General features: G+C 37.7%; 1 protein-coding gene, 1 long non-coding RNA gene and 2 pseudogenes across 2 annotated transcripts; 3 read left to right on the top strand and 1 right to left on the bottom strand.

Moving 5' to 3' along the window:
• The first annotated feature begins 519 nt into the window (after positions 1 to 519).
• Positions 520 to 2,170, top strand: LOC120112224 (putative indole-3-pyruvate monooxygenase YUCCA10). Its single transcript, XM_039131086.3, has 4 exons — positions 520 to 1,107; positions 1,391 to 1,624; positions 1,782 to 1,904; positions 2,003 to 2,170. The coding sequence occupies exons 1-4, from the start codon at positions 565 to 567 to the stop codon at positions 2,168 to 2,170; spliced, it is 1,068 nt and encodes a 355-aa protein (XP_038987014.3). The 5' UTR covers positions 520 to 564.
• A 1,865-nt stretch (positions 2,171 to 4,035) lies between these two features.
• LOC148700291 (uncharacterized) lies at positions 4,036 to 5,742 on the bottom strand. Its single transcript, XR_016398259.1, has 2 exons — positions 5,278 to 5,742; positions 4,036 to 4,690 (listed from the first exon to the last, which is right to left on the bottom strand). It is a non-coding gene; the product is annotated as an uncharacterized LOC148700291 (long non-coding RNA).
• A 7,794-nt stretch (positions 5,743 to 13,536) lies between these two features.
• Positions 13,537 to 14,249, top strand: LOC103711091 (putative indole-3-pyruvate monooxygenase YUCCA10 pseudogene; annotated as a pseudogene).
• Positions 14,250 to 14,458: 209 nt separating this feature from the next.
• On the top strand, positions 14,459 to 15,208 carry LOC103697198 (putative indole-3-pyruvate monooxygenase YUCCA10 pseudogene; annotated as a pseudogene).
• Positions 15,209 to 17,789: the final 2,581 nt, after the last annotated feature.

Below are 17,789 nucleotides of genomic sequence, written 5' to 3'. Positions count from 1 at the left end.
AGCACAGTTGCAACTTGAGTGAACAAAAAAATTCAAAAACAAAAATTATAAGCAACATATAATAGAATTTGGTAATTATCAAGCATATTTCAAGGTTTTGCATCTACGGTTTATTTTAATCATCTATTTGCTTAGCAACCCGAGTTTCTTATTCAATCAAGTATTTATAGTGCAGGTGTGTCTCCCTTCCTTTTTTTAAAAGGAATATGGCCATTTCGAAGATTAAAAAATAGAAAGTTCTGCTTTTACTAATTTTGGTGAAATTATTGCAAATCTTATCCATATACAAGATAGAGATTGATATTGACCATGGTCATTACTAGATTTAGTGAAATAATAGCAAATATTAAACCATTTCAAAAACAAAAAGGGATATTGGTGCATGTATATAAGCAGGAGGATGCAATGGGGTCGGCAAGTGGGATAATTTAGGGTGACATTCGCGACACCATCCTTCTAGCCAATTTGAAGCCTTTGATCTCATCAAGGTTACAATGAAGAAGGAGGTGCTAGCTGATCGTGGGAGCTGGTCCATCAGGCCTTGCCACTGCTGCATGCCTAAACATGTTTTCCATTCCAAACATCATACTAGAGAAAGAGGATTGCAGTGCTTCTCTTTGGAGGAGGAGGGCATATGATCGTCTGAAGCTTCACCTTGCCAAGCAATTTTGTGAGCTGCCGCACATGCCTTACCCTAGCACGTTCCCAACCTTCATACCCAAGGATCAATTCATCCAGTACTTGGATAACTATCAAGCACGTTTCAAGCCGAATATTGTTTATTGCACTGTTGTTGATTCTGCTAATTATGACAAATACAAAGGAACATGGAGCATAATGGCTTGTGACAAGGTCACGGGGGAGGTCAAAGAGTACACGGCAAAGTTTCTGGTCGTGGCCACCGGAGAGAACGATGAAGGGATGATACCAGATATCCCGGGTTTGAAGACCTTCTCTGGGGAGGTCGTCCACTCTTCTTTTTACAAGTCGGGGGCTGCTTACGCTGGCAAAAATGTTCTGGTTGTTGGAAGCGGTAACTCAGGCATGGAGATTGCTTATGATCTCTCAAACTTTGGAGCAAAAACCGCCATCACCATCCAAAGCCCGGTAACTAGATTTACCTTGAAACATGCTCGACATTAGTATTACAATTAGTTTTATAGGGGTTTGTATGTTTTATATAAGTAGTTGTATCCAATATTTCATACTTGCAAATATAATCAATATCATGCTAGAAATACACAACAGGTTGGATTTGCTATATTTTTTAACACCATATGCCCCTTATAAAAGTACGGTGCAACTAAGAATAATCCATAGGTGTTGTATTTTATTAGTTAGAACATATTTGTCTAGTAGATGTAATTTTGCTTTTGGGCTCTTGTAACAGTTCCATGTGATGACCAAGGAGTTGATACACATGGGGATGGTTTTAGTAAAATACCTCAATGTTCGTTTGGTGGACACCTTACTTCTTATGCTTAGCAATCTCAAATACGGAGATTTGTCCAAGTATGGGATTACAAGGCCAAAACTAGGCCCTCTCTCTCTTAAGATTGCGACCGGTAGATCATCAGTTATTGATGTTGGTACTATAGCAAAGATCAAAAGCGGTGAGATTCAGGTAACTATTTTATTTTTTTTGACGAGCCAAAATTCCAAATTATTTATGCTATTTTACTTTCAATTAATTTCTTCATAATATCATGCAAGAGATAGGCCAAGTAATTCGCATGTGTCTGATTTTGATGACGTTTATTTTGCATGTGTTTATTGAATAGGTTGTCAAAGGGCCATCAAGCATACAAGGCAATGAGGTACTTTTTACCGATGACAAGTCATATCAGTTCGATGCAATAGTTTTTGCAACCGGCTATCAAAGCAAAGTTCAAAAATGGTTAAAGGTATAAGGAAATTGTCAATTGATTTTTTATCATTGGATGTAATTCTTTTCATTTAACTTACTTGGGCTATAGTTCACAAAACTAATATATGGATGTAGGATGATTTTGGTCTCGTTGGCCTAGATGGGTTTCCCATAGCAAAATTTCCAAACCACTGGAAGGGAGAAAATGGACTATACTTTGCTGGGTTTGCTAGAAGCGGATTGGCCGGAATCTCCATGGATGCAAAAAACATTGCTGATGATATAAACATGGCTTATTGTTGATGTACCCACAACTTGTGTTTCATATGATGATGATGATAATCAGTATCGCCTTAATTATTTTTATCATCACCGTCGTTATTGTTGTTGGCTATTATTGTTGTTGTTGTTGCAATTTTTACTGCTATCTTAAATAGCTTGAATGACTTTTATAAATATAAATTGGGATTATTTTTGATGCACTTTTTTTGTTTCAAATTCGTCCATTCATATAAACAGGGGTAAAGAATAGAATTTGCGCATTAATTAGTTTAATAGGTTATCGATTAAGAATTTTTCAAATCAGAAAATCCTTTAATGATCTGCCCATTGTTCATGAGCAATGGGATGGTGTCGATGATTTATCGCTATCATCATCGTCATTGTTTCAGTTGATGTTGCTGCTCTTGTTGCTGTATATGGCTTGTATGGTATCTATAAATATAAATTGGAATTTGCTTCATTTTTTTATTTCAAGTTCCCCCTTCATTTAAAGAGGGATAAAGCAGAAAATTTATATTAAACCGTATAATAGGTTGCCAATTTTAAGATTTTCTAAATCAAAAAAAATCCGTAGATAATAGAAGAAAAGAAGAGAGAGAGAGAGAAATTAATATGTGTTTTTATGTAAGAGGGAGACAGAAAGAGATTGCACACATAGAAAGGGGGTAATGGGAAAAGAGAAGAGGTGAATCAGGCAAACATATGCCAGGGTGCAATGAGGAGTTCTAATCAGCACTCGTAGGGAGAAAAAGCGTTTAATCGACCATATTATATAGGATTTAGAATTTGAATCCTGCGAATATAATGATTTGAGGAGATGGACAATTAGTTAGAAAGAATGACTTGATGTGCTTTATTGTATTTGCAGAGTGTGTGTGTATATATGTATATATATATATATTTATATATATAAGTATAATCTAATTTAATTGAAATTCCATAATTTTTTGGAAAGCTAGATTTACATGTTCCTTGATATTAGATATATCTGTATAGTATGTACAATAATGGAAGTCAATAGTAAGAGATTTTATGATTACATGGAGTATAATATGGATTTGGATTCCAATATTTGTCCATGATTATAGATGGTACAAACATAAAAATGTATCCCAATGATCGTCTATTATTGCAGGGCTTATTGATTTGGTAATTAATCCCTTTTTTGGAGAGATGAGAGTGTGCATATTCGACTCGGTTGCCTAATACAAATATAGAAAAAATAATTCAACAAGTATAGAAATGAATTCAAATGATTGTGGAGAGATAAGAGCTAATAGAAATATGTGAGAATGTTTGTCAGACACAACAGCTAGTATACCTATCATAGGCTAGGCTAGGTTTTGCCCAAAGATCAATACAATTTACTTAGACTCGGGCCCTTAGCCCGGCCCAGATTTCAATCCTATATTTCGGCTCAACCCCAGGTGGGTTTTGGGCTTAGGATTAGATCTCAGACTTTCTTACCATTTTTTTTTAGATATCAAAATATTTAAAATATTTTAAATACAAAAAAAATAGTCTGTTCTGGTACTTTTTAGAGCTTGTACCGATGCTTATATGCGTCAAAAAATTTGGCGCTGATGCTTTCAAAAGCATTGTGTAGGTGGGAGTAGAAACGTTTTTTGCCAACGCTTTTAAAAAGCATCGGTAAAAATTGAAGCTTTGCTGACGGTTATAGGGATCGGCATATTTTGGAGTCCATCGGCACTAGTAAGCATCGGCGAAAACCGAAGATAGGCCGATGCTTATAAGCGTCGTTAGAGTTAATTTTTTTGCAAAAAAAGTATTTAAAAAAATTAAAACTCTATTTCTGTTTCAAGAAGCATCCTTTGTTTCCATTCCAGAACTAAAACTTGGTACTGACAGAGAACCAGAAAAAAAAAAAAGAAACAAAGAAAGAATTCATTACAATTTATCCAAAGAACATGACAGTTAAATATTGTAGAAGGAATTTCACAATGAAACCCAATGTAATCCAAAGAAGAATCTCAAGTAGAGTCACACCAGTGCCGTTCACCAACCCAGAGGTCCCCCGTTGCTCATCAGCCTCTTCCTCAAATCTAAATATATCATTCAAGACATTACCACCTTTATCCTGGGTGGCAAGGAAGAAAGACTGAATGAAGCTTCTCCTGATGTTTTCCTTCCCTATGAGGTACCCAGTTATGAGGACGAGCACCCCACTATCAAGCGGTTCCTGAGCATCCACCACCTTTATCTCCGCCCCGAACTCTCTATAGTCCATAGACAGTATCTTCTCGTTGATCGCCTTCCCATCAATCCAACCATGCAACAGAAAAACCAATTAAATCAGAAAAGAAAAACCCGAAGCAAGAATTGCCATCAAGCACGATCAATCTTCATTTTTTTCTTATTTTTCTCTACTTTCTCTCATCAATGAAATTCAAAGATGTTAAATTCCTGCAAGAAACAAGGACAAGCTTACTTGCATGGTGGTGATCGAACTCATGAACCCTGAGCCTTTGGCTGGCCGAGCTTACTGTTCCCCAGGTAGAAGCGGTAGATGAGCTCCGGAGACTGGTGAAGGATATGGTTGTGAGGACCTGTGCGGGCGTGTGTTTAGTCCCACATCGGTTATTCGCTGGGTAGATCTTGGGTATTTATACAGGATCAAGGAACCCAAATAGTAACTTCCGGCTAGCCATTTTGGGTGAGGTCCTGGGTTGTTACAAATGGTATCAGAGCGGACCCGGCCCATAACCTATGTGGACTAGGGGACACTGCAGCACGGATCTATTGGGGCTGACTACGGGCCAATCGTGGTGTTTGTGATTAGATTTGAATAGATATGAACCCTTAGCCTGACGAGGACGTCAGGGCTTGAACGGGGGGAGTATGTGAGGATCCGTGCGGGCGTGTGTTTAGTCCCACATCGGTTATTCGCTGGGTAGATCTTGGGTACTTATACAGGATCAAGGAACCCAAATAATACCTTCCGGCTAGCCATTTTGGGTGAGATCCTGGGTTGTTACAATGGTGGTATTGGTGAACAAGGACGTTCCCAAGCTGCCAACAATCCAATAAATCAGACAGCAACGAACCTTTCTTCGCATTCTTAAATCAAGAAGAAGAAAAATAGAGCCCAATCGGATTGAGACGCTTACCCCTTGAGCAGAGGGGGGAGATCCGCTAGGAGCCGACTGCTTGGAGGTCGTGCCGTGAGTCGAAGGTCAACAAGAGCTGGAATAACCCTAGTTCGCTGGGAAATGGAGCCAGTGCCATGCATCAATGGAAAGAGTCACGGATTGATCCATCTAGCCCCTAGTATCGGATCCAAGGAGGGATTGGAGTTAAAAGTCGCGAAAATATGGTTTTTCTCCTTCGATCCGTCGAGCGCTCCCAAGGGCTTGAGGTGAGAGAGGAGAGCCATCTCTTCAGCGACACAATCCGCTTCGGGGGAAAAGGGGGAGGAGGAGAACGAGGCCGTCGAAGAGGGGGACGAGAAGGAGGATGAAGCGGGGGAGGACGAGAAGGAGGCCATCGTTATTGTTGTTGGCTATCATTGTTGTTGTAGTTCTTAATACCATCATAAATAGCTTGAATGACCTATATAAATATAAATTGAGATTCATTTTGATGCATTTTTTTGTTTCAAATTGCTCCATTCATACAAACAGGGTAAAGAAGAGAATTTATGCATTAATTGGTTTAATAGGTTATAGATTAAGAATTTTTCAAATCAAAAAATCGTTCAATGATCTACCCATCGTTCACGAGCTATAGGATGATGTCGATGATTTACCACTATCATCATCGTCATTGTTTCAGTTGTTGTTGCTGCTCTTGTTGTTGTATATAGCTTGTATGGCATCTATAAATATAAATTGGAATTTGCTTCATTTTTTTTATTTCAAGTTTCCCATTCATTTAAAGAGGGGTAAAGCAGAGAAATTATATTAAACCTTTAATAGGTTACCAATTTTAAAATTTTCTAAATCAAAAAAAAATCCTTAGATAATAGAAGAAAAAGAAGAGAGAGAGAGATTAATATATATTTTTACGTAAGAGAGAGAGAGAGAGAGATTGCACACATAGAAAGAGGGTAATGTAGAAAGAGAGGTGGTGAATCAGGCAAACATATGCCAGGTTGCTATGAGGAGTTCTAATCAGCACTTGTAGGGAGAAAAGGCATTTAATCGATGATATTATATAGGATTTAGAATTTAAATCATGCACTTATAATGATTTGAGGAGATAGAAAATTAGTTAGGAAGAATGACTTGATGTGCTTTACTGTATTTATGGAGTATATATATGAATATATAAGTATAATCCAATATAATTCAAATTCCATAATTTTTGGGATAGCTAGATATACACGTTCCTTGATATTAGGAATATCCAATATTTGATTATATAAAGGATTTTATGATTATATGGACTATAATATGGAATTGGATTCCAATATTTATATTTTTTCTATAGTATATCAACAACTGACAATATTCTTGTCCCATTATGTTCTCATATCAACAACAATTGCAAATTAAATATACAAATATGTCAAACATAAATGAACAACACATGAAAAATGAAAGAACTTAGGTCGAGCTTTAATCCCTGGCCCAAGCCCGGCCCATTTACAAAACGTGCCAATTTTCTCATCCTTGCCCAACTTGCCGTGCCTAAAATATTGGTCCAAGCTTGCCCAAACAGCTAAGCGAAGCAGCCTTGATGCGAGGTGTTGTGCGATTCCTGTTTAACTAAAAATATGCTAAACAGATCGTTGTTAGAACCGACAAACAAAGTTTAAATTTAATTTACTCTTACCTGTTCTACTCGAAGAATAGTGGTCGTAAGAGATCGATCCACAGGGAGGCGATTGGATTTGCTTAAAAATAAAAACGTTCATTCGGATTCGAAATCGATTTTTAAATGATAAAAGAAAACATTACTTCGGGGATGTGGAATGATTCTCTAGTCTATCAGAGAATGTTTTCTATTTGAAAATAAACAAAGGAGAGAAAGAAAACTTGCAATTGAATTCTAATGCAGAGTAGGGATTGATTCCTGAAGACATAATATAAATGAAAATTGCAGATCGAATAGCAAAGAAAAATTTTAGAGTTATCTTAAAACTAATAATTCCAAAGTGCATAAAATAAATTGCAGAAATTAAACTGAATCTTAGACATGGATTTCATAAAATAAAAATTAAAAATTTCATAACAAGAAATGATTACAGAAGTAAAAAATATTGAAGATGAAGCCTAATGCTTCTTTTCTTCTGCAAATAAAAAAAAAGAAAACAAGGACTAAAAGAAAATCAAATAGAAATCTCCCCTTTCTTTTTTTTTCCTAATTTTTTATTCTTCCTTTTAAACGAAACAGAGCCATGCTCTGTTTCTTCCCTTTTCTTTTGACAACAGAGCCTTTCTTCTTCCTCCAACCGAGCCGAGAACCCCTGTCTCCTTGGCCTCCCCTTGGACGTGAGCTCCTCCCCCCTTTTATAGATCCATCCTTGAAGCATCGAGAGGGAGAGGATGCGTGATTGCTGGGGATCCGGAAGCTCGGGCGCTGGGATTTGGGGGAGAATCACGGGCGGAAGGGATGCTGCAAATGGGATTCGCTGGCTGAAGAAGAAACGGAAGGCTGGCCGCGGGATCGACGGAAGGACGCCGTGGAAGATGGACGGATGCAGGATCACTTGGAGGAGGCGGTCACGGCTTGGATCCGGGCGTGGGATCCTTTCTTCTCCCTTGTTTCCGCACGGGATGAAGCTGTGGATCTTTGAAACGGGCGGCCGGAATCGGTGCTGGGAGGAGCGGATCCGTGGATGGCGCCGTGGGACCGCTGGGAGGTTGGCTGGCCGCGGGATCTCTTGGAGAAGCTGGGAGGCGGACGAACGGCTGGACTGCATTCAAACGGGCGCCTGGGAGGAGGCGTGGATCACGGACGCGGTGTCGGAGGCTGGAGATGTGGACGGCTTGGTGCTGGGATCATGGATTAAAATCGGGAATGGAAGATTGGCTTCGGTTCCTTGACGATGCATCGCGGGATCACTGGAGGAGACGGTCGTCCGGGTCCACACGGAAGAGGGAGGAGCTGCAGACGCGTGATTTTTGGGAGGAATGAATGCACGGAACGGCTGGGAGCGTGGAGATGGACGCGGACTGCTTATGGGTCATGTGCCAGTTTCTGCAATGGAATTGGAATTTGGAAGAAGGTTTGGGATTTTATTTGCCCTCCTGAGAGGGGAGCTGGGAGACACCCAGTTTCATCCAATTAGTCATGTAGATAAAAAATAGTGTGATATGAAATTTGGCTTGTAGATGGATGGACTTGGTTCGTCACGGGTCATTTGTTCTGACTGAAGATCAATTGCAAGTCTTTCAAGTCATGGGTCACCCAGCACCTCATAGTTATGATATGGCCAAATTAGATTTGCCCCAAAATTCTTTCCCAAAAAAAACACAAACAAAATAGACCCGATTCGGACCCGAACCTGACTCGGACCCGACCCGATCTTCAACCAGGTCGGATCTGGGACGGGATCCTTCTGAAGTCAAATTTGTACTCAATGTGCATTTTATCTCTAATTTATGATAATCTGTGTCAAACCCAAATATAATATTAATCCAGTGAATTTATCATTATCGGTTAGCAACAACACTAATTTTAGTGACATGTAGGTCGCACTTTTGTGCTCTCATCACACCCCCCAACTAGCTTATTGCTAGTCTCTAGCAATCAACAAGCAAACGATAAAATGAGGGCACAAAAAGACGTAGTCTAACTTATGACTCTATTTTTTTTAATTTTTTTTTAAACTAAATATACAAAACTAAGATAATACCCATTTTCGTAGGGAATCACGATTGCACTTAGCACGTGCAACAAGCCTTTAAACCCTAGGTTACCCTAGTGGACGAGTGTTGTCTCGTGAGGGTTTGCAGTGAAGTTACCCACAAACTTCATCAGTCAGGAATTTCCAATTTTTAACTCGAAATTTAAACAGGTATTACTGTATGAAACTAGAATTGCAAGGACAATAGAGACTTGTTGCTATCATATTTAAACAGACTCTAACTCAAGTTTCATTACACCCCATCTATCTGCTAACAAGTCAAGAATGTAGTGAGGTACAAGATAGTATCATATAAATGAGTGGCTTTCACTTACTTCCAACATGATCACTCCAATTTTCAAGACTTTCTAGAGTTAAATGGTAATAAACACCCCGAATTTATTTATTTATTTATATTTTTTTTATCAGACTGAATGCTAAGAAGAATGACTTGTGCAATATCTAGCCTTATTAAGCTTTCTAGCTAACCCATGTAGCGAGTGTTAGGCCCATGACTCCCGATCCAGATGGCTCAGGGCACTAGGTGTAGAGACACCCTAACAGGCTTAATAACTCAAGTTAACTAGGCTTCAAGGCCAAATTAGTCACTCAGAGTTTAATCTCAATTATCCTCACATTTTTACGCGAACACTCGCTGCTTGCCAAGCAAGAGGCCCGGTTACTCAGTGAGAAGACTTAAATTAAACTCATTATTTTATTTTATTTTATCTTTTTTTTTGATTAGGGTGTTCATCACATATATAACTTTGAATTATCCCAAAGATTAAAAGTATTCATATTAGTTGCAAGTTTGCATACCCCACTATTCATGTGCTTACGTGTAGGTGCTAAATCATCTTGTATCATGTTAGTAGAAGATAGGTGGGACGAAAACTCAAGCTATAACTGTTATCATATTCCTTAACTCAAAGCTATTGTCAAAACAATTCCTAGTTTGTACAGCCAAAAAGATTAAAGTTTGAGTTAAAAATTTGAAATCCTTTTTTTTTAATTTTTTTTAATTGCATAAAAAAATCAAAAATATTCTCACCCCCATACCTAAATCTAACATTGTCCTCAATGTTAAAGAAGATTTAAAGCAGTGATAGGACATAGGAGAAGTTATCTGATATGGGTGGATAAAGTGATAATTGGGGCCAAAAACCCCCAAACCTGCATGTTAGTAATGTATTAATTTTTTTTTTTGGAAATTACATGTTGGGTTGCCTCCCAAGAGCGCAAAGTTTTATGTCTTCAGCCGGACAAAATGTAAATCCTCCTTTTTTTTCAACCATTATCTAAGAATGGTTTTGGAAGAGTCTGATGAAGAATAGTCGGCTGATGACGATCTATACTCATCAGGGGAACAGAACTAAGGGGCGCATGCTTGACCCCTTCCTCGGAATGGGCAAGGTAAGCTTCTAAAGGGTCCTTATTATAAGTTTGTATGAAAGTCTCCTGAACCAGACTTTCAATCATGTCAACTTCATTGATTTTTTTGTCGTCTGGTGGTTGTTTACTTATGTTGAAGACATTAAGCTCGACTTTCATGTTGCCAAAAGATAACTTCAGCATCCCATTTCGACAGTTGATCACAGCATTTGCTGTGGCTAAGAAAGGTCTACCTAAAATTATAGGTGTGTGACTATCTGGATGTATTGCAGGTTCAGTCTCAAGGATAACGAAGTCCACAGGATAGTAAAACTCATTTACTTTCACTATTACATCCTCTACAATCCCCTTGGGGTACTTTACTGTCCTATCTGCTAAGGAAAGGGTAATATTTGTAGGCTTTAATTCTCCCAAACCTAATTTTTGGTACACATAGTAGGAAAGTAGGTTTACACTGGCTCCTAAATCTAATAGAGCTCTCTGGATGATCGTCTCTCCTATTTTTATTTCAATGGTTGGGCAACCAGGGTCTTTGAATTTCGGGGCAATCTATTGTTGAATGAGAGATTAGGCTTGTGCAGCCATAATAGCTTGCCTAGGAATGCTGGTTTTTCTTTTGACCGTGGTGAGGTCTTTCAAGAATTTTATATAGGAGGGAATTTGTCGTATGGCATCGAGGAAAGGTATATTTATTTGAACAGTTTTAAAGACTTCCATTATTTCATCAAAGTTCTTGGAGTCCCGAAGTCTACTGGGAAAGAGAACCTTAGGTTTGTATGTTTCTATGGGTTCTTCCTTTTTTTCTGATTTATCCTGTTCTTTACCTCTCTTCTGAATAGGATTCTTATCGGATTCATTTTTATTTTCTTTTTCATGTTCAGGAAGTTGGACTTTATTGTCCACTTGCTTGCCAGACCTTAAAGTGGTAATTGCCTAGACTTCATAGGTCGGATTTTCATTAGAATCGGTTTGATACTGACCTCTCTGACTTTGATTTTGTTGTCTACTAGGGTTAGGCACTGGTTGACCAGGTAGTTCACCTTTCTTTCTATCCCCTGGAGAGTTTGCTATTTGGCTTAGACTAACCTCAAGTTTTGCAATCGCTTGCGCATGAAATTGGTTAGTCTGGGCTTGGGCTGTATTGGTCTGTTGTTGTTGCTTGATAAAATCTTGTTGTTGTTTCATCATATTAGCCATCATGGTTTCGAATTGTGAAGGTTGCTGTGGGATAGGGGCATTATAAGGAGGTACAGATGGAACCAATGGTTGGTTCATTTGTGATGGACCTATCCTGGGAAAGTTATTCTGAAAACCTGATGGACCACCTTGATGCTGAATAGGTTCATTCTGCTTATATGAGAAATTTGGGTGGAACCTATTATCAGGGTGGTAAACTGGGCTGAACGAGTTGGGAGTGGGCTTCTTAAAGGCACTATATGAATTTAGAGCATTTGCTTGCTCGGCCTTTATGGTGGGCAGATTAGGGTAGCACTCCACTAGATGCTCCAGACTGTTACACAAGACACACAAACTATATGACTCGTGATCCACTTTCATGACGGGATTTGACTCTTTGTATTAACTCGAACTAGTGGAAACAGTAAAAGCATCAAACTTTTTACTTAAGTTGTTCATTCCAGTCACCAGATTGGACATGACATTTTTGAGTTCTAAATCTGTTTTCATTCCGTAGGTACTTGGTTCTCTAGACCCGAACTCATCTCTATTTACTTCTTCACGATAGCTACTCCAATTTTGGGTATTTTCAGCTAAGTCAACAAGAAATTCATAGGCTTGATCTGGGGTTTGGTTCATGAACCTACCCTTGTGCATGGACTCAATCATATTTCTATGTGCCGGAGTTAGTCCTTTATAAAAGAAGTGGACCAGATCAGCCTTATCAAGCCCATGGTGCGGGCACTTGACCAAAAGATCATGGAATCTTTTCCAAAGTTGGAAAAATTCCTCTTCAGATTTTTTTCTAAAAGTTCTGATGGCATCCTTAATTTTTTCAGTTTTTACCATGGGATAGAACTTAGCCATGAACTTTCTAGATAGTTGTTCCCATGATGTGATGGAATTAGAAGCAAGAGAATACAGTCATGCAGCGGCACGATCCTCTAAAGTCATGGGAAACAACCTTAATTTAATACCCTCTTCATCTAAGTTTTGATTTCTAAATGTTTGACAGATTGTCAAAAATTTGTTTAGATGAATGTAGGATTGTTCACTCTCGAACCCATGAAACTTAGATAACATGTTTATTGTTGCAGCCCGAATCTCGAATTGGGCTGCATTATTAATTGGTAATACTATGCAAGTAGGGGGACTAGCAGATGCGGGTGCAAACAACTCATTCAAAGTTCTGATATGTTCACCCATTGTAGAGATTGACAGTTGGTTTACAGTTCACAGGTTGTGATGAAAAGTTCTGTCAATCTCAGGATCAAATGGGGTTAACTTATCCCTTAATGACCTTCTACCATGCATACATTATCAACAATTCATTAGATTTGATTCCTAAAATAAACAAAATCATAAGAGAAGAGAAGGGCTAGACACAGATGACCACAACCAACACCACACAACAATTTGACCCTATTAGACTTAGAATTAAGTGAGATTTAGTAGCTTCTTAAATCTAATTGCACAGAGATTTATCAGGTTAAAAAAATTTCTGAAATTCTCTCCTAGATTAGACAGCTTCTAATCTTCCTTTCAGATTAAACAAAAATTATAAGCAACATATAATGGAATTTGGTAATTATCAAGCATATTTCAAGGTTTTGCATCTACGGTTTATTTCAATCATCTATTTACTTAGCAACCAGAGTTTCTTATTCGATTAAGTATTTATAGTGCAGGTGTGTCTCCCTTCCTTTTTTTTAAAAGGGATATGGCCATTTTGAAGATTAAAAAATAGAAAGTTCTGCTTTTGCTAATTTTGGTGAATTTATTGCAAATCTTATCCATATACAAGATAGAGATGGATATTGACCATGGTCATTACTAGATTTAGTGAAATAATAGCAAATATTAAACTATTTCAAAAACAAAAAGGGATATTGGTGCATGTATATAAGCAGGAGGATGCAATGGGGTCGGCAAGTGGGATAATTTAGGGTGACATTCGCGATACCATCCTTATAGCCAATTTGAAGCCTTTGATCTCATCAAGGTTACAATGAAGAAGGAGGTGCTGATCGTGGGAGCTGGTCCATCAGGCCTTGCCACTGCTGCATGCCTAAACATGTTCTCCATTCCAAACATCATACTAGAGAAAGAGGATTGCAGTGCTTCTCTTTGGAGGAGGAGGGCATATGATCGTCTGAAGCTTCACCTTGCCAAGCAATTTTGTGAGCTGCCGCACATGCCTTACCCTTGCACGTTCCCAACCTTCATACCCAAGGATCAATTCATCCAGTACTTGGATAACTATCAAGCACGTTTCAAGCCGAATATTGTTTATTGCACTGTTGTTGATTCTGCTAATTATGACAAATACAAAGGAACATGGAGCATAATGGCTTGTGACAAGGTCACGGGGGAGGTCAAAGAGTACACGGCAAAGTTTCTAGTCGTGGCCACCGGAGAGAATGATGAAGGGATGATACCAGATATCCCGGGTTTGAAGACCTTCTCTGGGGAGGTCGTCCACTCTTCTTTTTACAAGTCGGGGGCTGCTTACGCTGGCAAGAATGTTCTGGTTGTTGGAAGCGGTAACTCAGGCATGGAGATTGCTTATGATCTCTCAAACTTTGGAGCAAAAACCGCCATCACCATCCAAAGCCCGGTAACTAGATTTACCTTGAATCATGCTCGACATTAGTATTACAATTAGTTTTATAGGGGTTTGTATGTTTTATATAAGTAGTTGTATCCAATATTTCATACTTGCAAATATAATCAATATCATGCTAGAAATACACAACAGGTTGGATTTGCTATATTTTTAAACACCATATGCCCCTTATAAAAGTATGGTGCAACTAAGGATAATCCATAGGTGTTGTATTTTATTAGTTAGAACATATTTGTCTAGTAGATGTAATTTTGCTTTTGGGCTCTTGTAACAGTTCCATGTGATGACCAAGGAGTTGATATACATGGGGATGGTTTTAGTAAAATACCTCAATGTTCGTTTGGTGGACACCTTACTTCTTATGCTTAGCAATCTCAAATATGGAGATTTGTCCAAGTATGGGATTACAAGGCCAAAACTAGGCCCTCTCTCTCTTAAGATTGCGACCGGTAGATCATCAGTTATTGATGTTGGTACTATAGCAAAGATCAAGAGCGGTGAGATTCAGGTAACTATTTTACTTTTTTTGACGAGCCAAAATCCCAAATTATTTATGCTATTTTACTTTCAATTAATTTCTTCATAATATCACGCAAGAGATAGGCCAAGTAATTCGCATGTGCCTGATTTTGATGACGTTTGTTTTGCATGTGTTTATTGAATAGGTTGTCAAAGGGCCATCGAGAATACAAGGCAATGAGGTACTTTTTACCGATGACAAGTCATATCAGTTCGATGCAATAGTTTTTGCAACCGGCTATCAAAGCAAAGTAAAAAAATGGTTAAAGGTATAAGGAAATTGTCAATTGATTTTTTATCATTGGATGTAATTCTTTTCATTTAACTTACTTGGGCTATAGTTCACAAAACTAATATATGGATGTAGGATGATTTTGGTCTCGTTGGCCTAGATGGGTTTCCCATAGCAAAATTTCCAAACCACTGGAAGGGAGAAAATGGGCTATACTTTGCTGGGTTTGCTAGAAGCGGATTGGCCGGAATCTCCATGGATGCAAAAAACATTGCTGATGATATAAACATGGCTTATTATTGATGTACCCACAACTTGTGTTTCATATGATGATGATGATAATCAGTATCGCCTTAATTATTATCATCATCACCGTCGTTATTGTTGTTGGCTATTATTGTTGTTGTTGTTGCAATTTTTACTGCTATCTTAAATAGCTTGAATGACTTTTATAAATATAAATTGGGATTATTTTTGATGCACTTTTTTTGTTTCAAATTCGTCCATTCATATAAACAGGGGTAAAGAATAGAATTTGCACATTAATTAGTTTAATAGGTTATCGATTAAGAATTTTTCAAATCAGAAAATCCTTTAATGATCTGCCCGTTGTTCATGAGCAATAGGATGGTGTCGACGATTTATTGCTATCATCATTGTCATTGTTTTAGTTGATGTTGCTGATCTTGTTGCTGTATATAGCTTGTATGGTATCTATAAATATAAATTGGAATTTGCTTCATTTTTTTATTTCAAGTTCCCCCTTCATTTAAAGAGGGATAAAGCAGAAAATTTATATTAAACCGTATAATAGGTTGCCAATTTTAAGATTTTCTAAATCAAAAAAAATCCGTAGATAATAGAAGAAAAAGAAGAGAGAGAGAAATTAATATGTGTTTTTATGTAAGAGGGAGAGAGAGATTGCGCACATAGAAAGGGGGTAATGGGGAAAGAGAAGAGGTGAATCAGGCAAACGTATGCCAGGGTGCCATGAGGAGTTCTAATCAGCACTCGTAGGGAGAAAAAGCGTTTAATCGACCATATTATATAGGATTTAGAATTTGAATCCTGCACATATAATGATTTGAGGAGATGGACAATTAGTTAGAAAGAATGACTTGATGTGCTTTGTTGTATTTGCAGAGTGTGTGTGTGTGTATATATATATATATATATATATATATATATATATATATATATATATATATATATATATATATATATATATATATATATATATATAAGTATAATCTAATTTAATTGAAATTCCATAATTTTTTGGAAAGCTAGATTTACATGTTCCTTGATATTAGATATATCTGTATAGTATGTACAATAATGGATGTCAATAGTAAGAGATTTTATGATTATATGGAGTATAATATGGATTTGGATTCCAATATTTGTCCATGATTATAGATGGTACAAACATAAAAATGTATCCCAATGATCGTCTATTATTGCAAGGCTTATTGATTTGGTAATTAATCCTTTTTTTGGAGAGATGAGAGTGTGCATATTCGACTCGGTTGCCTAATACAAATATAGAAAAAATAATTCAACAAGTATAGAAATGAATTCAAATGATTGTGGAGAGATAAGAGCTAATAGAGATATGTGAGAATGTTTGTCAGACACAACAGCTAGTATACCTATCATAGGCTAGGCTAGGTTTTGCCCAAAGATCAATACAATTTACTTAGACTCGGGCCCTTAGCCCAGCCCAGCTTTCAATCCTATATTTCGGCTCAACCCCAGGTGGGTTTTGGGCTTAGGATTAGATCTCAGACTTTCTTACCATTTTTTTTTTAGATATCAAAATATTTAAAATATTTTAAATACAAAAAAAATAGTCTGTTCTGGTGCTTTTTAGAGCTTGTACCGATGCTTATATGCGTCAAAAAAATTGGCGCTGATGCTTTCAAAAGCATTGTGTAGGTGGGAGTAGAAACGTTTTTTGCCAACGCTTTTAAAAAGCATCGGTAAAAACTGAAGCTTTGCCGACGGTTATAGGGATCAGGGGCGGCCCAAAACATTTGGGGGCCTAAGGCGAACTCACAAAGGGAGGCCTTTTTTTTTAAATGATGAAAAAAATTTAATAAGTGTAAAATAATTTAAAATTTTATTTAAAAATAACTCGTCTAGCTTTTTGAGATGCAAAATTACTAATCAAATTTTTATACTCAAGATTCATTAAAATATTATTTTCAATCGATAATATAGCTAATCCATTTAATCTTTCTTGTGACATAGTTGACCGCAAATAAGATCCAAAAAAATCACAACCAACCGACAATTAGACCCAAAAAAATAATTATAGTGTCTCTAACTTGAATAAATCAAAATTAATTGGATCAAAAAATTAATCAGTTGGCCATATATTCTCTTGGCTTTTTTCATTATTGTATAACATTAAATGCAATAAGCCAATAACAATAATATGGCATATGAAAGAAATCCTCTTTATAGACAATTGTTCGGTGATCACAGAACTATTAGATAATAAAATAACAATCAACATATACTTCCATGTGATGATGTGAAATAGTTAGTAAATACTGAATAGTGATTAGTCAATATAAAAGTGGCACCGTATAAAACTCACCACTGCGGTCTATGGCACTGCCTGGGATTTGATTTTGCCTTTGCCCTTTGGCCTGGGAATTGGGATTTGGGAATGGATGCTCATGGAGGAGCCGACGAGGCCGGAGCGGCGGAGCCCGGAGGTCGGAGGCTCAGAGCTAGAGAGGAGATCCGGCCGGTGGCTCGCCACTCGCCGCCGTGACGCCGTCGCCGGGTTCTTGCCTTCTTAGAGTTGGAGCCGAAGGAGGAGGACGGTGGCCTTTAGAAGTTTAGAGGCTACAGCGGAGCCGAGGAGCCGGAG

The sequence above is a fragment of the Phoenix dactylifera genome, chromosome 13 (assembly GCF_051530095.1).
Source record: "Phoenix dactylifera cultivar Ajwa chromosome 13, Ajwa_hap1_PhDact_Kaust_v1.1, whole genome shotgun sequence".
In the NCBI taxonomy this organism is placed as follows: Eukaryota; Viridiplantae; Streptophyta; class Magnoliopsida; order Arecales; family Arecaceae; genus Phoenix; species Phoenix dactylifera.
This window is presented reverse-complemented; position numbering and strand designations above follow the sequence as displayed.

Coding starts and splice junctions, on each gene's coding strand:
- LOC120112224 (XM_039131086.3), top strand. CDS start 565: ATGTTTTCCATTCCAAACATCATACTAGAGAAAGAGGATTGCAGTGCT. Junction 1,108..1,390: donor CCATCACCATCCAAAGCCCG/GTAACTAGATTT, acceptor CTCTTGTAACAG/TTCCATGTGATGACCAAGGA. Junction 1,905..2,002: donor AAGTTCAAAAATGGTTAAAG/GTATAAGGAAAT, acceptor ATATGGATGTAG/GATGATTTTGGTCTCGTTGG.